The 22,175-nt window shown below is 49.5% G+C and overlaps 2 protein-coding genes across 2 annotated transcripts in view; both read left to right on the forward strand.

The window, feature by feature from the left end:
• The window catches only part of ABCC2 (ATP binding cassette subfamily C member 2), a 529,482-nt gene that overhangs the window by 274,293 nt on the left and 233,014 nt on the right, over window positions 1-22,175 (forward strand). The gene's annotated exons all lie outside the window — the stretch shown is intronic.
• The window catches only part of TCTN3 (tectonic family member 3), a gene marked incomplete at its 5' end in the record, with an annotated part of 100,548 nt that continues 83,402 nt past the window's right edge, over window positions 5,030-22,175 (forward strand). Inside the window, 3 exons of the mRNA XM_050960784.1 lie at window positions 5,030-5,252; window positions 5,968-6,106; window positions 9,513-9,634. Coding sequence (XP_050816741.1) covers window positions 5,030-5,252; window positions 5,968-6,106; window positions 9,513-9,634 — 484 coding nt within the window. The remainder of the gene's footprint in view (window positions 5,253-5,967; window positions 6,107-9,512; window positions 9,635-22,175) is intronic.

Here is a 22,175-nt window from a genome sequence, read left to right on the forward strand (position 1 = left end):
AGTAATGCATTGAAAAACAGAATCCCAACTATAGATATAAAATGTTGGGATCTAAATTAGCTGTTATCATTCAAGAAAGGGATCTTGGAGTCATCATGGATAGCTCTCTGAAAACATCCACTCAGTGTGCAACAGCAGTCAAAAAGCAAACAGAATGTTGGGAATCATTAAGAAAAGGATAGGTGATAAGACAGAAAATATCATATTGCCTCTATATAAATCCATGGTTCGCCCACATCTTGACTACTTCGTGCAAATGTGGTCACCGCATCTCAAAAAAGATACATAGGAATTGGAAAAAGTTCAGAAAGGGGCAACAAAAATTACTAGGGGTATGGAACGGCTGCCATATGAGGAGAGATTAATAAAACTGGGACTTTTCATCTTAGAAAAGAGATGACTAAGGGGGGATATGATAGAAGTCTATAAAATCGCAATTGGTGTGGAGAAAGTAAATAAGGAAATGTTATTTACTCTCTTGTAACACAAGAAATAGGGGCCACCAAATGAAATTAATAGGCAGCAGTTTTAAAACAAACAAAAGGAAGTATTTCTTTACATAACGTACAGTCAACCTGTGGAACTATTTGCCAGAGGATGTTGGGAAGGCCAAGACTATAACAGGGTTCGAAGCCTGGGAAACAAGCAGGAAGAACTGGAAGTCCTAGCACAGTCCAGGAATTATGACATGATTGGAATAACAGAGACTTGGTGGGATAACTCACATGACTGGAGTACTGTCATGGATGGATATAAACTGTTCAGGAAGGACAGACAGGGCAGAAAAGGTTGGGGAACTGCATTGTATATAAGAGCAGTATGACTGCTCAGAGCTCTGGTATGAAACTGCAGAAAAACCTGAGAGTCTCTGGATTAAGTTTAAAAGTGTGAGTAACAAGGGTGATGTCGTGGTGGGATTCTGCTATAGACTACCAGCCCAGGGGGATGAGATGGACGAGGCTTTCTTCTGGCAACTAACAGAAGTTACTAGATTGCAGGCCCTGGTTCTTATGGGAGACTTTAATCACCCCGATATCTGCTGGGAGAGCAACACAGACAATCCAGGAAGTTTTTGGAAAGTGTAGGGGTCAATTTCCTGGTGCAAGCACTGGAGGTATCAACTACGGGCAGAGCTCTTCTTGACCTGCTGCTCACAAACAGGGAAGAATTAGTAGGGGAAACAAAAGTGGATGAGAACATGGGAGGCAGTGACCATGAGATGTTCAAGTTCAGGACCTGACACAAGGAAGAATGGAGAGCAGCAGAATATGGAGCCATGATTTCAGAAAAGCAGACTCTGACTCCCTCAGGGAACTGATGGGCACGATCCCCTGGGAGAATAACATGAGGGGGAAAGGAGTCCAGAAGTGCTGGCTGTATTTTAAAGAATCCTTATTGAGGTTGCAGGAACAAACCATCCTGATGTGTAGAAAGAATAGTAAATATGGCAGGCGATCAGCTTGTTTAACAGTGAAATCCTTGCTGATCTTAAACACAAAAGAAGTGGAAGCTTGGACAAATGACCAGGGAGGAGCATAAAAATATTGCTCAGGCATGCAGGAGTGAAATCAGGAAGGCCAAATCACACTTGGAGTTGCAGCTAGCAAGAGATGTTATGAGTAACAAGAAGGGTTTCTTCAGGTAAGTTAGCAACAAGAAAAAAGTCAAGGAAAGTGTGGGCCCCTTACTGAATGAGAGAGGCAACCTACTGACAGACGATGTGGAAAAAGCTAATGTACTCAATGCTTTTTTTTGCCTCTGCCAAACAAGGTCAGCTCCCAGACTGCTGCACAAGGCAACACAGCATGGAGAGGAGATGACCAGACCCCAGTGGAGAAAGAAGTGGTTCAGGAGTATTTAGAAAAGCTGGACGAGCACAAGTCCATGGGGCCGGATGCGCTGCATCCGAGGGTGCTGAAGGAGTTGGCGGATGTGACTGCAGAGCCATTGGACATTATCTTTGAAAACTCATGGTGATTGGGGGAGGTCCCGGATAACTGGAAAAAGGCTAATGTACTGCCCATCTTTAAAAAAGGGAAGGAGGATGATCTAGGGAATTACAAGCCAGTCAGCCTCACATCAGTCCCTGGAAAAATCATGGGGCAGGTCTTCAAGGAATCAATTCTAAAGCACTTAGAAGAGAGGAAAGTGATCGGGAACAGTCAGCATGGATTCACCAAGGGCAAGTCATACCTGACTAACCTAATTGCCTTCTATGATGAGATAACTGGCTCTGTGGATGAGGGGAAAGCAGTGGGTGTGTTATTCTTGACTTTAGCAAAGGTTTTAATACAGTCTCCCACAATATTCTTGCTGGCAGGTTGAAGAGGTATGGGCTGGATGAATGGACTATAAGGTGGACAGAAAGCTGACTAGATCGTTCGGCTCACCGGGCAGTGATCAATGTCTCCATGTCTAGTTAGCAGCCAGTATCAAGTGGAGTGCCCCAAGGGTCGGTCCTGGGGCCGGTTTTATTCAATATCTTCATTAATGATCTGGAGGATGTCGAGGACTGCACCCTCAGCAAGCCTGCAGATGACACTAAACTGGGACGAGTGGTAGATACGCTGCAAGGTAGGGATAGGATACAGAGGGACCTGGACAAATTAGAGGATTGAGCCAAAAGAAATCTGATGAGGTTCAGCAAGGACAAGTGCAGAGTCCTGCACTTAGGATGGAAGAATCCCATGCACTGCTACAGACTAGGGGCCGAATGGCTAGGCAGCAGTTCTGCAGAAAAGGACGTAGGGGTTACAGTGGATGAGAGGCTGGATATGAGTCAACAGTGTGCCCTTGTTGCCAAGAAGGCTAACAGCATTTTGGGCCATGTAAGTAGGGGCATTACCAGCAGATCAAGGGACGTGATCATTCCCCTCTATTCGACATTGGTGAGGCCTCATCTGGAGCAATGTGTCCAGTTTTGGGCCGCACACTACAGGAAGGATGTGGAAAAATTGGAAAGAGTCCAGCAGCAGGCAACAAAAATTATTAGGGGGCTGGAGCACATGACCTACGAGGAGAGGCCGAGGGAACTCGGATTGTTTAGTCTGCAGAAGAGAAGAATGTGGGGGAATTGGATAGCTGCTTTCAACTACCTAAAAGGGGGTTCCAAAGAGGATGTATCTAGACTGTTCTCAGTGGTAGCAGATGACAGAACAAGGAGTAATGGTCTCAAGTTGCAATTGGGGAGGTTTAGGTTGGATATTAGGAAAACCTTTTTCACTAGGAGCGTGGTGAAGCATTGGAATGGGTTAACTAGGGAGGTGGTGGAATCTCCTTTTGTACAGGTTTTTAAGGTCAGGCTTCACAAAGCTCTGGCTGGGATGATTTAGTTGGGGATTGGTCCTGCTTTGAGCAGGGGGTTGAACTAGATGTCCTCCTGAGGTCCCTTTCAACCCCGATATTCTATGATTCTATGAAAAAGAACAAGATACATTCATAGAAGATAGGTCCATCAATGGCAATTAGCCAGAATGGGCAGGGATGGTGTCCCTAGCCTGTGTTTGCCAGAAGCTGAGAATGGACGACAGGGGATGGAGCACTTGATGATTACCTGTTCTGTTCATTCCCTCTGGGGCACCTGGCATTGGCCACTGTTGGAAGACAGTATACTGGGCTAGATGGACCTTTTGTTTGACCTACTATGGCCGTTCTTATGATCGAGCTCTATAAAATCATGACTGGTGTGGAGAAAGTGAAAAAGGAAGTGTTATTTACCCCTTCACATAACACACGAACCAGCGTCACCCAATTAAATTAATAGGCAACAAGTTTAAAACAAGCATAAGGAAGTACTTCTTCACACAAGGCACAGTCAACCAACCTATGGATCTTGTTGCCAGGGGAATGTTGTGAAGGCCGAACATATAACAGGATTAAAAAAAGAACGAGATAAATTCATGGAGGATGGCTAAATCCTTCAGTTGGCAGAGACGCAACCCCACGTTCCAGGTGTCTCTAAGACCCTCATTGCTAGATGTTTGGACTGGATGAGAGGGGACAGCCTGTTCTGTTCATTTGCTCGGAAGCCTCTGGCACTGGCTGCTAACAGAAACGGGCTACTGGGCTAGATGGACCATTGCCCTGACCCCACACAACTGTTCTCATGACTGTGTCTTCGGCACTGGTGCATCGCACCACTGGTGTTATCATGACACGCACACACTTCCCAGAACAGGAGACTGCACAACCCCTGCGGCAGGAGGGAGGCACTGGGGAACGTGGACCAGCTTCACTAGGGACGAAGCCGCAGGGCGATGGTACACCCGGCTCCCGGCTCGGAGCACAGCTCTGTGGAGCAAGCGCTGCTGCACACCCCGGGCAGGGCGGGGAGCTCGGCGGGAGCGCCCGGAGCTGGGTCAGCCCACGAGGGGCGAGCTCTGTGGGTGACGGTGTGGAAACGGATAGGGCCCCCTACTGCCCTGGGGCCCGCCCGAACCCCACTGCTCGCGTCCAGGCCCAGCCCACACAAACCGTCGGCGACCGCGACTATGGCGCTTGAGGGCGGGCCGAGGAGATTGACGTACACACTGTGCGGGGGGGGAGGGGTGGCTTCGACACGCGCCTGCGCTAAAGTTCATCGCGAGACCAGATCGCGTACGACCTGACGCCAGACGTTAGTGTATCGGTTCCCTGGCAACGGGTTGATGCTATGGGCCCGAAGCGGCTGCTGCTCCCGCTCCTGCTATTGCTGCAGCCGCGGTGGGGGGCTGGGACCTCCAGCCCGACCGCGGGGGGCAGCCCCGGGTCCCCCAGCCCGACCGCGGGGATCGGCCCTGGCCCCCCCAGCCCGACCGCGGGGATCGGCGCCGGGTCCCCCAGCCCGACCGCAGGGATCGGCTCCGGGACCCCCAGCCCGACCGCGGGGATCGGCGCCGGGACCCCCAGCCCGACCGCGGGGATCGGCCCTGGTCCCCCCAGCCCGACCGCGGGGATCGGCGCCGGGACCCCCAGCCCGACCGCGGGGATCGGCCCTGGTCCCCCCAGCCCGACCGCGGGGATCGGCGCCGGGACCCCCAGCCCGACCGCGGGGATCGGCTCCGGGACCCCCAGCCAGACCGCGGGGATCGGCGCCGGGACTCCCAGCCCGACCGCGGGGATCGGCCCCGGCCCTGCCACCGACCCTGGTAGCCTCGGCACGACTCCGGGGGGGAGTTCGGGCCCCGAAAGCCCCAGCCCAGAGGGAGGCAGCTCCGCGAAGCCGGAGGCCAGCACGGTTCCAGTCGTCCAGGGAGACTCATCCGCTCCCGAAGGTGAGGAGGCGCCCATAGTCCCTTCTCGCTCATCCCCTGCCGGGCATTGCCCAGGCCCAGAGTGAGACCTCCCACCCCCACACCCACCCCCAACCCCGGCCCAGCCTGTTTCCTCCCTAGGGTGACCAGGCAGCAAATGCGAAAAATCAGGACAGGGGGTGAGGGGTAATGGGAGCCTATATAAGAAAAAGATCCCAAAATCGGGAGTGTCCCTATAAAATAAGGACATTTGGTCACCTTATTGCTCCCTGCCCCATGCCTTGCAAGGCAGTGCCCAGGGTCCCCTGTGACCTGTCACTGATCTGGACCCAGCCTGTCTCTCCACCCATTCCCAGCAGTAAAGTGCTCAAGGTCCCCTCTCACCCTGACCTGGGCTGTCTCCTGACCACTTCCCTGGAGTATAGTGCCTGGGGCTCCCTCTCTGCTGACACAGCCTCTCTTCCCCTGCCCATCCCCTGCAGGATAGTCCTTGGGTTCCCCTGCTTGACTTGGCTTGTCTCTCCCCCTCATCCCCTTTAGGGCAATACCCAGGGTCCTTTTCCATATCAGCCTCTCTCTCTTGAATCTCCCACTGGCTGGTCTCTCTCACCTACCCCTTACAGGGCAGTCCCGAGGGTGCCCTCTCCCCCAAACCAGCTTTCCCCCCACATCACCTAGATGATAGGGTCTGGGGTCACCTCTCCCCTTGATCTGGTGTGTCTTTCTCTTTTCTTAGCCTGTTTGCCCACCTGTATCTGCAACCTGCATTCTGCATCCTGTGACATAAACTGCTGCTGTGATACTGACTGTAACCTTGGCTGTGATCTGGAGGACTCAAGGGCTGCCTTCTCCTTCTGTCTTCCAGGCAGCACCAGGTAAGTTGTGAGGGCCCAGCTTCCTGATGCTCTTCAGTGCTGCATACAGATACCTTTGCAAAGCAGTGGTGAAAGGCCCAGGGCAGTGCTGATGCCAGACTGCTGTAATGTATTTTTGCCCCTTTTCAACCCAAGCAGCTAGTCAAAGTCTGGGACCTGGGAGCAGAAATTGGTGATAGGCAGGTATATCTTTGATGCAGTTTTGTTTATTACAGATGTATCCCACACACCTCCTAGGTGTGGTGTTCTGTCCCATCTAATGGCACCGAGACCACTTAGAGAGAGATTAATGAGTCTGATCAACAGCCTAAGATAAGGACCATGGGGCTTTTAGCTCATGCAGTAGAGGCTCATGCATTTAGCGTCCCAGGTTCAATCCCACCCGCTGACGAACAGGGTCTGTTGGTGTTACACAAAGAATATACAAAGTTCTGTGTCTCTGAATGCAGAGAGAACCAAATAGCAAGAAATGGCTTTTTTTCCCCTACAGCACTAAGAGCATTCTCTTCTAGGTTTCCTACTGGGTCAGCCACCATGCTTTCAGCTGCATCTTGAGGCTGTGTCACTCTCTCAGGCTTTGTCTACACACGCACTTTTGTCGGCAAAACTTTTGTTGGTCGGGGGTGTGAAAAAACCACACCCCGACCGATATAAGTTTCACTGACAAAAGTGCCAGTGTTGACTGCGCTATGTCAGTGGGATAGCCTCTTCTGCTGACATAGCTACCACTGCTTGTTGGAGGGGGGGGGGGGGGGGCGGGGGTTAATTGTGCTGGCTGATGAGCTTTCTCCCACCAGCATAGAGCAGCTACACAAAAGACCTTACAGTGGTGCAACTGCCGTGGTACAGCTGTGCTACTGTAAGGTCAGTAGTGTAGACATAGCCTCAGTTGGTTCTGGTCTGGTCTTAGATTCTGTGTATTCCCTTCCCACCCCGCCCCAAAACAATACTCAGCCAAAAGCTCTTGGGAAGGTTCACATACATCTTTTGTCTTGGGTGGGGTGTATGCTTACAGTTACGTTAATTGAAGGGTGAGTTCACACCTACCAATCTCAAGGGTTGTTTTTTTTAATTCCACTCATAATAAGCCTTCTCCTTCTATCTCCCAGGCAGCAGTAGCTGAGGTGTGAGGGACTGACTGCCTGATACACTTCCATGTTGCATGCAGACATCTTGGCTAAGCAATGGCTAAGGGACCATGATAATGCTGATGTCTGACTGAAGTAACTAACATACATATGTGCAAGGTGATTGCGGTAACACTTTGAATCATAAAATCCTAGAAAATTAGGGTTGGAAGAGACCTCAGGAGGTCATCAAGTCCAACCCCCTGCTCTAAGCATGACCAACCCCAACTAAATCATCCCAGCCAGGGCTTTGTCAAGCTGGGCCTTAAAAACGTCTAAGGATGGAGATTCCACCACTCCTTAAGTAACCCATTCCAGTGCTTCACTACCCTCCTAGAGAGTTTTTCCTAATATCCAACCTAGACCTCCCCCTCTGCAACTTGAGACCATTGCTCCTTGTTCTCTTATCTGCCACCACTGAGAACAGCCGAGCTCCATCCTCTTTGGAACCCCTCTTCAGGTAGTTGAAGGCTGCGATCAACCCCCCCCCCCACTCTTCTCTTCTGAAGACTAAATAAGCCCAGTTCCCTGAGTCTCTCCTCGTAAGTCATGTGCCTCAGCCCCCTAATCATTTTTGTTGCCCTCTGCTGGACTCTCTCCAATTTATCCACATCTTTTCTGTAGTAGGGGGGCCCAGAACTGGCCACAATACTCCAGATGTGGCCTCACCAGTGCCGAATAGATGGGAATAATCTCTTCCCTTGATCTGCTGACAATCCTCCTACTTATACAGCCCAATATGCCGTTAGCCTGCTTGGCAACAAGGCACACCATTGACTCATATCCAGCTTCTCATTCACTGTAATCCCCAGGTCCTTTTCGCAGAACTGCCGCTTAGCCAGTCTGTCCCCAGCCTGTAGCAAGGCATGGGATTCATCTGTCTTAAGTGCAGGACTCTGCACTTGTCCTTGTTGAACCTCATCAGATTTCTTTTGGCCCAATCCTCCAATTTGTCTAGGTCACTCTGGACCCTGTGCCTACCCTCCAGTGTATCTACCTCTCCCACCAGCTTAGTGTCATCCACGAACTTGCTGAGGGTGCAGTCTATCCTATTATCCAGATCATTAATGAAGATGTTAAACAAAACCAGCCCCAGGATCAACCCATGGGGCACACCTCTTGATACTGGTTGCCAACTAGACATTGAGCTGTTGATCACTATCCGTTGAGCCCAACAATCTAGCCAGCTTTCTATCCACCTTATAGTCCATTCATCTAATCCAGATTTTTTTAGCTTGCTGGCAAGAATACTGTGGGAGACTGTGTCAAAAGCTTTGCTAAAGTCAAGGTATGTCATGTCCACTGCTTTCCCCGTCATAGAAGGCAGTCAATTTGGTCAGGCATGACTTTCCCTTGGTGAATCCATGTTGACTGTTCCTGATCCCCTTCCTCTCCTCCAAATGCTTCAAAATGGATTCCTTGAGGACCTGCTCCATGATTTTTCTCAGGACTGAGGTGAGGCTGTCCCATCTGTAGTTCCCCGGATTCTCCTTCTTCCTTTTTTAAAGATGGGCACTATATTTGCCTATTTCCAGTCATCTGGGACTTCCCCCGATCGCTGCAAGTTTTCAAAGATAATGGCCAATGGCTCTGCAATCACATCAGCCATCTCCCTCAGCACCCTCGGATGCACTGCATCTGGCCCCATGGACTGGTGTATGTCCAGCTTTTTCTTTGCTTTCTCACTGTCTGAACACTTCCAATAGAAACTAAAATCCAGCACAGTTATTCTAATATCACTTTGTGTTTGTGTGATCTTTCTCCTGATGTTCAAATGCCTGAGGTCAGTTAAATGATTATGAGGGAAGAGCTGGGGATGTTTGGCTAGGGTTCATACATTGTCATGACAGTTTTGCAAGGCTGGACGTGATGACTTTATAATGAAATTATTAGGGATGGCAACTGAGAGGCAGAGGATAGGGAGACAGATTGGAGAGAAGGGGGAGGAGGTTGAGCTGGGCTTGGCTGTTCTAGAAAGGAGGAGATTTGGGAGAAGGCTTGTACTCCTGCTATTATGAGATTGTGGACAGGACAGAGGAGATCCATGCTGGCCCTATATTGCATTGTATGAAGAATCCTAAAGTGCTTCGCAAATATACAGATCACTTCTCACCCACAGCTCCTTCTAGGGTGAGACACAATAACTATTTAATAATGCAAAACAACTTGTGTTAGGAAATTAAGAAGAATTCGGTATCCAGTTGGTTGTGGGGTGAAGGGACATGGAATGTAAATGTATCCTTAGTGTTATCTCTCTCTCTCTTCTGTTTTTTGTGCAGAATTGTGAGTCAAGTGTGCGTGGAGAAGTCTCTTATTTTCAGAAATAACACCCCTCATCACACTGAAATCATCACTGACCCCAGCGGATCTGAGTCTCTGTTCTGTGTGCAGCTAAGTGATTGTAAGTAGTCTTGCCCTCCGCACACTGAATTCTCAAGTTCTCCCTGATCAGGGAATCTGTTCTGTAACATCTTGTGAATATGAGGGGTGAACAGTCAGCTGTTCCACAGCACTTGCCAGCATCACTACAGGCCAAGAGTGAGAGAAGGAGTTATGAACCTTTGATCTGAAGCTGGCCAAGAAATCTACAAGATTGCCACAAGGTATTATTGAGGCCAAGAGCTCAGTGAGATTTAAAAAGTTAAGACATCTGTGAGAATAATTATAACATTCACAAGGATAGTGTCAAAGTTAGACTCAGGACTCACGGTTTCTCAGACCACTCTGTTTTATTAGCACAGAGCTCTGCTAATAACACCCAGATAATGTGAGCACCATGCAAGACACAAACTATCTTGTTTATACAGATAAAAGGGTGAGCACTTAACAAGATAACAAAGGAAGCAGAATCTGATATGCATGCCTAGCTCAGGTAAACTTATCTTATTTCCTTGCTAACTATTACTGATCTTCTGTTAATGTTTCGCCATTAGCACCCTTGTTTATGCCTAATGTTTCTTTTCCTGGCACCTGTATTTCAACATTTCTTATTTCTGCTTAAAGGTACATACAACATTTCTTTAATCCATTCTTATTTTTACAATATAATTCATTCTACTTTCACAATAGTAAAGAAGATAAGAATGCTAAAAGGGGTATAAACCCTCTGGCTTCATGGCATAAATCTTGAGTTAGAAAGCAGCTGCCCCAGGGGCATGTTACTCCATAATGGGCCATAATGTGTTTTCTTACATCTTCCTCTGAAACATTTGGCAATGACCATTGTCAGAGACTGAGACCCGACTAGATCAGACTGTTTGCTCATGTAATCTGAAAATTTCTGTATTATGCTACTGTGCCTGCCCCTGACTCTCCCTACTAGTTTGTATTTAAGTTCACATTTCCTTAATGTATAATATGTGTAACCCTTCTGCCCCTCCGAGTTGGCAGCAACAAGGGCCGGGTTCAGTATCCAGGGGTTCCATTTCAATAACCCAGTGCCAAACCAGCTCCAGCCCCCACCCAGTGACCTAGGAAAATCTTACACACACCCCTAGGCGCCTCAAAGAGGCAATGCTTCCCCTCTCGCAAGCACAGAGTCTCGGTGTAGCAGAAAAGGTTTAATACATGAGATAAACAACAAACACTAAATTGGGAAAACACCTCAACTAGAGTTCATAGACCAAACCGTGAGCAAAGACCCACCCCAGGAAATTGGGCTGTGTCCTCTTTCCTGGGCTCTTGAGTCCAGCAACCCCCAAATCACCCACAGTCCCAAAAGTCCCACAATCCAAAAGTCTCTGTCCTGGGTCAGTGCAGCCCCAAAGTTCGAGAGTCTATCTGCAGAGGTCCCTCCCCCCAGCCTGGGTAGAAAGGGGCACCTTACGTGGTCCGGGACTAACTGCCCTGCCTCTCCGTGAGTTCTGCTCCCGCCTTCTCCACGAACTGCTCTGCTTTACCAGCCGCTGCACTCTGCTCCTCCAGCCGTCCTCACAAACTGCTCCGCTCCACCAGTTGCTCCGCTCCACCAGCTGTCCCATGAGCTGCTCCAGTTGTCCCTGCAAACTGCTCAGCTCCGCTCGCTCTGTGAGCCGCTCCACCCGTCCCACAGCTACTCTGCTCTGCCAGCCGCTCTGCTCCACCAGCTGTCCCGTGATCCGCTCCAGCCATCCCCACAAACTGCTCCACTCCGCCAGCTGCTCTGTTCCACAGTATAGCTTCAGGCTCCCCCACTAGTTAGCACAGTACTCAGTGCTCTCAGCTCAGTAATTTCAGCTCTTTAGTGATTTCAGCTCATAGTAGGGGAGCCCCACTGCTAGGGCACCATTAGCCAAAAGTGAGTTCAGCTCAGTAACCTGTATCCAGATTCTTAAGGAAATAAAAAATCAACTCTGACATTCCACAGTGGAGAGAGGAGGATGTGCAATTGGTGTTCCAGGCCCTCACAAGGGGCCCATACCATCAGGTACACATACCAGTCCCCAACCTCTCTCCCTTCATGGGGTTTTGGAACCCATGTCCCATGTTTAGCAAGTACCACCCAACTGAGGTTGAGTCATCTCTGTCACAAAGCAGTCCCACAGCTCCCCATTCACACAATCAGGGTGACAAACTTTTTTTTTCCTGCCCCAATAACAAAGAAATTGGGGATCCCAGAGCTGTTAAAATAACCATCCCAGTCTGCTGTGGGCTTATGCTAAGTGGAGGGTGGATGCCAATGCAAATCTTTCCCCATTCTTTGAAATTCTTGGAATTCTTTCCACATTCCCTACAATTCACCGCCAGATGTCAGGGTAGCGCTCATCCTGACTCTGCTTACATCCTCCCCCCCAGCCGAAAATTTGTCGTCCCGACAAATCACATTCCCTACTATACCAACTCACTAGTCCCCTCCAAAGGGCCTCAGATAGCCCACTTTAGCTTCCACAAACCTGTGTGCTAAATATATTGGCTCCTCACTAGTCACCCCAGGTGCATCATAAGTTAACCGTTTCACTGGTCTTATTACCCTGTCTCGCCGATTGAGAGTCTCTGTTGCTGTGGTAGGCAGAACATCCTCTTGAGTGACGGATGGGGAGGTTTCCTGTGAGTTCTCCTCGGATACTGGCATAGGCCCCTGCATTGCTACTTCTAACAGTGGAGGGTCGAAGGTGCTCAGGCCATCCTCCATCTGTATGTCGCCACTGTCCAATAACCTATGTATGTCATCACACGGGGGTTCCACCAGTGGCTCAGGAGTGTCAGGAATGGGCCTAAATACTTCTGCCATAGGGTTTAGGGCGGAAGAGGAGGTACTCTCTTTTGATTCAGCTGATTGAGACTGGAATCTTGTCTTCATCCCAGGATATACCATGGTTGCGTCTTCCTCCTTGGACTCACTGTCAGATGTGCTGAGTAGGGGTAAATTAGCTGCAGAAGGCCGGCTGTCCACGTTGGAGGGCAGCTTCGGTACAGTACCTTTGTTCTGCCCAGTTGCCCGGTTGTGGCCCATCTCATAAGGGCTGCCTACCAATTCCCCCACAGGAAGCAAAAGGTTTCTATGCACGGTTTTGGTCTGCCCTGGACCCTCTTCAGGTTTGACTTTGTAGACCGGCAGGTCTCCTAGCTTTTCCATCACCACGTAAGGTATTGCCTTCCATCTGTCAGCTATTTTGTGTTTGCCAGCAGTACCCAAATTTCGCAGCAGAACTCTGTCCCCTGGCTGGAGCTCTTGCAGACGCATCCTAGCATCATATCGATGTTTGTTGCGTTCTGCGTTCTTCCGAGCTGCAGACATAGCTAAGTGATAAGCATCCTGCAGCTGTTCTCGTAGTTGGGATACATATTGCTGATGGGTTTCATAGCTATCGCCATCCTCTGATACACCAAAGCACAGATCTATGGGTAATCTTGGTTCTCGCCCAAACATCAAGAGATATGGGGTGACCCCTGTAGCATCGTTCTTTGTGGCGTTATAGGCGTGCACCAGAAATGCAACATGTTGGCTCCAGGTTGCCTTCTGCTCTGGCCGCAAAGTCCCTAACATATCTAATAGGGTTCGGTTGAACCTCTCTGGCTGAGGGTCACCTTGCGGGTGATAAGGCGTTGTCCTCGACTTTTTAATTCCTGCTATCCTCAGCACCTCCTTCAGAAGGTGACTCTCAAAGTCTCGTCCCTGATCCGAGTGTATCCGGGCTGGGAATCCATAAACTGAGGAATATTTTTCCCACAGTACTCAAGCGACAGTGGTGGCCCTCTGATCGCGTGTGGGATACGCCTGCGCATATCGCGTATAATGGTCAGTCACCACTAGAATGTTCCCAATATTCCTCTTGTCCACTTCTAAAGATAAGAAATCAATGCAAACCAGCTCCAGAGGTTTGTTGCTGGTGATGGTCTTCAGATATGCAGCCCTCGTGGGCAGAGTTTTCCTTTGAACACATTGCGCGCAGGTCTCACATTTCCTGCGAACATCTTCAGCCATCCGGGGCCAATAGAATCTACTGCGGATAAGTTCCAGGGTCCTCTCCATCCCTAAATGTCCAAAGTCATCATGCAGGGCCCTCATGGCCAGGGCTCTGTACTCTTTCGGCAGCACTAGTTGATTCCGTTGCTTTTGTAGAGGGTCTGTGGTCGTGCGGTGTAGCACTCCCTGAATCAGTTTTAGTTTGGTCCATTCTCTCAATAGTAGTTTGCCTTCTGGGGTAGGTGGGACAACCGTAGCTGGGCCTCGCCCCTTCCTTTTGGCAAGTAGTGTATCACGAATGTCAGTACCTTGCAGCTGGGCTTCCTGCCAGTCAGCTGCATTGAGCACGGGCAAGGGAGATTGGTCCAAAGCAATATAGTTCACTGAAGCAGAAGGCACGCATTCAGGGGGTAGGCCCAAAGTTTCAGCAACACATCCATGAAGGCTCTCATGGGCTTCCGGTTCTCGGCGACTTACACTGCAAATAGCTCTCACTCCATCCATGGGTATCACAGCAAGTCCTGGTGCCTGTGGATGCCTGGACAATGCATCTACATCTACATTGCTTCTCCCTGATCGGTATTGAATGCTGAAGTCATAGCTAGCCAAAGCGGCCACCCATCTTTGCCCTGTAGCATCCAGTTTAGCACTTGTTAACATGTAAGTCAGTGGGTTGTTGTCTGTCCACACCTGGAACTGAGCCCCATACAAGTAGTCTCGAAATTTCTCAGTGATGGCCCATTTCAAGGCCAAGAACTCCAGCTTGTGGGTGGGATAGCGGGTTTCACTATCAGACAGTCCTCGGCTGGCAAAGGCTACAGGTTTACGCTTGCCTTCCACCTCCTGGTACAGTACTGCCCCCAGACCCTCCAAACTGGCATCAGTATGCAGGATAAATGGCTTGCTTGGGTCAGCAAAGACTAGGACTGGGGCATGAGTTAGGCAAGTAATGATTTCTCGAAAAGCCCTTTCACATTTCTCATCCCACCGTGGCCCAAAGGGTTCGAAGGGGCCAGAGTGTCTCTGCATGGAAGGCCCTTTATTCTTGGTCTTAGATTTGTTCTTACTGGACTGATATCCCCTGGTAAGATCATTGAGGGGTTTTACAATTGTAGCATAGTTTTTCACAAATCTGCGGTAGTAGCCACTAAACCCAAGGAAGGTCTTGCGTTCTCTGTAATTGCTTGGACGTGGCCATGTAGTGAGTGCTTCTATTTTATCAGGATCAGTACTCACACCCTCTTGGGACACGATGTGACCCACATACTTCACCGAGGTCCTGCAGAACTGGCATTTGTCAATTGAAAGCTTCAAACCATAATCCTCCAACCTATCAAGCACTTTAAGAAGTCTTTCTTCATGCTCCTCCAAAGTTCTTCCAAACACAATCAGGTCATCCAAATAAACTAACACCTGCAGTAAATTCATGTCTCCCACAACTTTCTCCATAAGACGTTGAAATGTGGCAGGTGCTCCAGAAATCCCTTGGGGCATACGTTCAAACTGATAAAACTCTAATGGGCAGATGAAGGCTGTCTTCTCCTTATCCTCTTCACCCAGAGGGATCTGGTAGTATCCATTCCGAAGATCCAACACAGAGAACCACTAGCTTCCCAGCAAACAGTCTAAGGCATCTTGGACTCGAGGCATTGTGTAGTGGTCAACCACAGTACGGTGGTTTAGGGTGCGGTAGTCAATACACATCCAAATTTTCCCATTCTTTTTATGGACCACCACAATGGGTGAGGCGTATGAGCTGCGGGACTCTGTAATGATGCCATTTGCAGACAGCTCTTGAAGATGTTGTCGCACATCTTCCATCTCGGAGAGAGCAAGCCTCCTAGATCTCTCTCTGAAAGGTCGAGAGTCATGTAGTCTGATGTTGTGCTCTACTCCTTTTGCACATCCCACATCCCACTCATGCAATGAGAACACCTTGGATCTTTCACAAAGTTTCCTCCTCAGGCGATCTTTCCACTCCTCAGACAATGGTGAATCTCCAAAGTCAAACATTGCTGGGTCTATTGTTGGCACTTGAGTCTCACACTGGGGTTTTACAATTGATTCAGGCTCGAAGAGGTCTGCTATCTTTTGTCCTTGCCTCACAACAACATCTCTATTTGTTTCATTAGCAATCAGTATAGTCACCTTTTCCTGGGCTTCAGCCGGTAGGGTTATGACCCCACTGGGGACCAGCACTCCTTCCGGGAGCTCTCCTTCAACCGGCTGCTCTATCATTGCTAATGCCCCTTTATTTCCTTTCAGTCTGATACTCATGACAAGTACCTCTTGCTCCGTCCTTGCAGGCACTACTAAGGGGGTTGTGCCCATGTACTTCAGTGCCCCAATTGGTAGCTCAGATGTCTCCTTCTTGGCACTCTCAATCTTCCTATAGGCTTCAGCACAAAGGGTATGGATCATCAGGGTACTCAGGTACTGATCCCCAGCCCGTCGTCTGCAGTAATCCGCGAGCACCTTGAAGAGACTGGAGTTGGTCCCTATCAGCACTGACACATCAGAGGTCCCTTTAGGGTCAGGGCATATTAAGGCAGCTGTGTCTACCTCTTGCTTTACCCCAGCAACCTCATCTGGGAATTCCCGGTGCACTATGACATACCCTTGATAGGGGTATTCATCCATGCTGAGGTCACACAGACCAATGCCAGTCAGTGGCTGTATAGGCAGGTGCCTAAACATCTGTTGGGAATGACTGAAATATAATAGTCACTTGAGATCCAGTGTCAAGCACGGCTTTACACTCCGCCCCTTCAATCCTCACCATGACCTCTGCTCGAGGCTCTATCAGTCGTGCAGGGATCCCAGCTGGACGGTCTTTTCTGGGGGAATCTTCAAATCCTGTAGGCCTAGGTGGTCTCCGTCCCCAGACCTCCTGGCAGCTACTGGATCTCTCCCAACTGCTCCTCAGCTTTTCATACACTAAGGAGGGGTTCTCTTCCTTATGGCAGTTAGCAGCACTGTGCCCATCCTGACCATAGCGGTAGCAAAAGAATTGTCCTTTCCCCCTTCGCCGAGGTGGGACGGTGGCTCTAGATACTGACTTCTCCCTCGTCACAGTCTGAGGCTCCTTATTCCTGGAAATCTTAGCTCGGTCAATGATGCTTTGCAGCTCAGCTATCCGTTCCGTCAGGACCTGCATTTGTTGGGCAAGTTCCTCTGTGGTGCTCACCATCAGTACACTGGCCATTGGCAGTGGCGTTGTGCTGGCTGGTTCCAATGTTTGGGCTTCCCAACACTCGCTGGCCACCTGTCTTTCTTCCTCTTCCCTGACCTCCTTTATCAGCTGGGAGTAACTTGGGGGATGTTCCTGCCGTTCTCTTAGTCAGAGATGAAGTAGGATTGGGTTCTGATACTGAGTCCCTCTTACAACCTGAGCCAGTCTGGTCTGATCCATCTGCTCAGCAGTCACTGCTCCCCTCATAACAGCTCTCTGAAGCAGTCTCTCCAGCCTCTGTATATAGACTGAAATTTTCTCACCCCTTTGCTGTCGGGAATTAAGGAATTTACAGTAACTGTCCTCAGGGCCCTCTGCACTCCCAAAGGTATTGTCACGGGCCTCTAGGCAGTCCTTCACACTGACCCCAGGGTCAGTGAGCTTTAGGGTGTGAATTACGTCTAATGCTGAGCCACTAAGGCTCTCTATTAGACATCTTCGCTTTTCTACATCGGGTATGGCCCACTCCCGCAGCATTTCAGTGGTATGCTCCAACCAGAGTTCAAACTCCTCTTCCCCAGCAAATAACCTTAACTTACGACAAGAGTTTGACGTAGCATAGGCCAACACAAACTTTTCCAATATATGCCCCAGTGCTTTTGCCCAATCATAGGCTACATCTGCCACCCCTGAGCTAGAGGCTGCAGGACTAGGGCTCAACAAACCCGACATATTAACCAAAATAATAAACACAATTATTTCCCAATACAGTGGGACACTCAACAGGTGCTTGCGAGGGGTACTGACCCAGGGATCCCGGATGAGCCCCCCAAAATGTAACCCTTCTGCCCCTCCGAGTTGGCAGCAACAAGGGCCGGGTTCAGTATCCAGGGGTTCCGTTTCAATAACCCAATGCCAAACCAGCTCCAACCCCCACCCAGTGACCTGGGAAAATCTTACACACACCCCTAGGCATCTCAAAGAGGCAATGCTTCCCCTCTTGCAAGCACAGAGTCTCGGTGTAGCAGAAAAGGTTTAATACATGAGATAAACAACAAACACTAAATTGGGAAAACACCTCAACTAGAGTTCATAGACCAAACCGTGAGCAAAGACCCACCCCAGGAAATTGGGCTGTGTCCTCTTTCCTGGGCTCTTGAGTCCAGCAACCCCCAAATCACCCACAGTCCCAAAAGTCCCACAGTCCAAAAGTCTCTGTCCTGGGTCAGTGCAGCCCCAAAGTTCGAGAGTCTATCTGCAGAGGTCCCTCCCCCCAGCCTGGGTAGAAAGGGGCACCTTACGTGGTCCGGGGCCAACTGCCATGCCTCTCCATGGGTTCTGCTCCCGCCTTCTCCACGAACTGCTCTGCTTTACCAGCCGCTCCACTCTGCTCCTCCAGCCGTCCTCACAAACTGCTCCGCTCCACTAGCTGTCCCGTGAGCTGCTCTAGTTGTCCCTGCAAACTGCTCGGCTCCGCTCGCTCTGTGAGCCGCTCCACCCGTCCCACAGCTCTGCTCTGCCAGCCGCTCTGCTCCACCAGCCGTCCCCACAAACTGCTCCACTCCGCCAGCTGCTCTGTTCCACAGTATAGCTTCAGGCTCCCCCACTAGTTAGCACAGTACTCAGTGCTCTCAGCTCAGTAATTTCAGCTCTTTAGTGATTTCAGCTCATAGTAGGGGAACCCCACTGCTAGTGCACCATTAGCCAAAAGTGAGTTCAGCTCAGTAACCTGTATCCAGATTCTTAAGGGAATAAAAAATCAACTCTGACATTCCACAATGGAGAGAGGAGGATGTGCAATTGGTGTTCCAGGCCCTCACAAGGGCCCCATACCATCAGGTACACACACCAGTCCCCAACCTCTCTCCCTTCATGGGGTTTTGGAACCCATGTCCCATGCTTAGCAAATACCACCCAACTGAGGTTGAGTCATCTCTGTCACAAAGCAGTCCCACAGCTCCCCATTCACACAATCAGGGTGACAAACTTTTTTTTTCCTGCCCCAATAACAAAGAAATTGGGGATCCCAGAGCTGTTAAAATAACCATCCCAGTCTGCTGTGGGCTTATGCTAAGTGGAGGGTGGATGCCAATGCAAATCTTTCCCCATTCTTTGAAATTCTTGAAATTCTTTCCACATTCCCTACAATTCACCGCCAGATGTCAGGGTAGTGCTCATCCTGACTCTGCTTACATATGTTTTTCATTCATCTGTTGCTCTTTCAAGGATCCATTCAAATATGCAGATTCATATGGCCTACACTCATCTGGCTAAAAAAACAAATATTTTACTTACTTGCTGTGGGCCTGAGCCAAAGTGCTTTGAAGTCAGTATATCACATTATATAATATATATACCAATGTAACAATTTCTCTTTCAAGAAGCCTGCAGAGGTTTATCAGCCATGTGGTATTTCTTCATCTGGATCGGGGTGGCCAGCCTGCACCTGAGAAGGAGCCAGAATTTACCAATGTGCATTGCCAAAGAGCCACAGTAACACATCTACAGCCCCCTGTCAGCTCCCCGCTCTGCCCCCAGTGTCTCCCACCCATCAGCAGCACTGCTGATCAGCACCTAATCCTCCAACCCTGTGCCTCCCACCTGCTGCAATCAGCTGTTTTGTGGTGTGCAGGAGGCTCAGGGTGCAGGGTGAGGGAGGAGAAGTAAGGGTGTGGCAGACTCAGTGGAAGGGTTGGGGGAAGGAGTGGAGTGGGGCTAGGACCTGGGGCAAAGCCAGGGGTTGAGCAGTGAGCACCCTGTAGCACGTTGAAAAGTTGGCATCTGCAGCTCCAGCATTGGTGACTGTACAAGGAGACACATATTCATCCTGTGACAAACCACATGTGGCTTCAGAGCTACAGGCTGGCCACCCCTGTTCTTGATCATGGTGATGACATTAAAAACTTATATAAAACAGGGAATAAACCCATCTACAGGTCTAGTTTATTTTTTTTTCACCTCATGGATTCTAAAACATGCGTCTCCTGTACAGTAACTCCTCACTTAACGTCGTCCTGGTTAACGTTGCTTCATTGTTACGTCGCTGATCTATTAGAGAACATACTTATTTAAATTTTCGCAATGTTTGGGTATCACATTGTTTGACCCTCGGAGCTTGGAACCAAGGTGGGTTGGTAGCCCGCCTATCAGCACCCCTCCAGCTCCCCAACCCCTCCCACCCTCCAGCGGCCCCATGGATCAACAACTCCTCCCTCCCTCCCTGCACCTCTTGCCTGCAGCAATCATCTGTTTTGCAGCATTCAGGAGGCTCTGAGGAGAGGGAGGAGGAGCAAGGATGTGGTGTACTAGGTGATGTGTTAGCTAAAGCAGCCCCCTGCTTCTTCAATTCATATTTCAGCTCACCAAAAGGTAAGGCCAAAATTTTCAAGGGTGTTTTTTAATATTTAATATTGTGCATTTTAATATGGGCACCTAACTGGCTCTGTGGATATGGGACGTGATATGGGATATGGGATAAAGCAGTGGACGTGATATATCTTGACTTTAGCAAAGCTTTTGATACGGTCTCCCACAGTATTCTTGCCAGCAAGCTAAAAAAAATATGGATTGGATAAATGGACTATAAGGTGGATAGAAAGCTAGCTAGATTGTTGGGCTCAGTGGGTAGTGATCAATGGCTCGATGTCTAGGTGGAAGCCGGAATCAAGCCGAGTACCTCGGGTCGGTCCTGCAGGTGGTAATGATCTAGACTGCATCCTCAGCAAGTTCGCAGATGACACTAAGCTGAGGGGAGAGGTAGATACACTGGAGGGTAGGGATAGTGTCCAGAGTGACCTAGACAAATTGGAGGATTGGGCCAAAAGAAATCTGATCAGGTTTGACAAGGACAAGTGCAGAGTCTTGCACTTAGGATGAAAGAATCCCATGCCCCTACAGGCTGGGGATCGACTGTCTAAGTGGCAATTCTGCAGAAAAGGACCTGGGGATTACAGTGGATGAGAAACTGGATATGAGTCAGCAATGTGCCCTTGTTGCCAAGAAGGCTCACGGCATATTGGGCTGTATTAGTAGGAGCATTGCCATCAGATCAAGGGAGTGATTATTCCCCTCTATTCGGCACTGGTGAGGCATATCTGGAGTATTGCATTTAGTTTTGGGCCCCCTACTACAGAAAGGATGTGGATAAATTGGAGAGAGTCCAGCGGAGGGCAACAAAAATTATCAGGGGGCTGGGGCACATGACTTACAAGGAGAGTCTGAGGGAACTGGGCTTCTTTAGTCTGCAGAAGAGAAGGGGGAGGGTGGGATTTGATCGCAGCCTTCAACTACCTGAAGGGGGGTTCCAAAGAGGATGGAGCTCAGCTGTTCTCAGTGGTGTCAGATGACAGAACAAGAAGCAACGGTCTCAAGTTGCAGTGGGGAAGGTCTAGGTTGAACATTAGGAAACACTATTTCACTAGGAGGGTGGTGAAGCACTGGAATGGGTGGCCTAGGGAAGTGGTGGAATCTCCATCCTTAAAGGTTTTTAAGGCCCAGCTTGACAAAGCCCTGGCTCAGATGATTTAATTGGTGTTGGTCCTGCTTTGAGCAGGGGGTTGGACTCGATGATCTCTTGAGGTCTCTTCCAACCCTAATTTTCTATGATCTTGAGATGCCTGGGGCTGGATTTAAAAAAACAAAAATATTCATCTCCCATTTAATGGAGGTGTAGGCACTCAGCACTTCTGAAAATCAGACCATCGATGTCTTAAGTTGGGTATTGAGAAACAGGGGCACCCATGATCAGACTGATTTGGAAAATTTTATCCGGAGGCACTTGCTCAAGATCAGACAAAGTCTGTGGCAGAGGCAAGAACAGAGCTCAGATTTCCTTATTCCCTGTTTTGTGCCTTAACTTGAAGACCATCTTCCTTCCCCTTGGAATAGTCTCTTCTCTTCCTTCTTGAGAAAATGGTGTTTTGTGGCTTTTTATCATCAAAAGGAAACAGATTTCCGAAATCCTTGCATGTCATACAACCTTTTGCTGAACCCGGGCTGCATGGCTGAAACAGGAATAGTTCCACCATGCAAGGATGCAGTGACCCAAACAGAGAATGCCACTGAGGGGTATGGGGGGAACCCGAGCTCGCCCTCTACTCTGGGTTCCAGCCCAGGGCGGGCCCTGTGTATTGCAGCTGTCTATAGTGTCTCCTGTAACAGCTGTGTGACAGCTACAACTCCCTGGGCTACTTCCCCATGGCCTCCTCCCAACACCTTTATCCTCACCACAGGACCCTCCTCCTGGTGTCTGATAACGCTTGTACTTCACAGTTCTCCAGCAGTATTCCTACTCACTCTCAGCTTTTTGTGCCTCTTACTCTCAGTTCCTCACATGCGCCCCTCACTAACTGAAGTGAGGTCCTTTTAACCCAGGTGCCCTGATTA

This window comes from Gopherus flavomarginatus, chromosome 6 (assembly GCF_025201925.1).
Source record: "Gopherus flavomarginatus isolate rGopFla2 chromosome 6, rGopFla2.mat.asm, whole genome shotgun sequence".
Taxonomy (NCBI): Eukaryota; Metazoa; Chordata; order Testudines; family Testudinidae; genus Gopherus; species Gopherus flavomarginatus.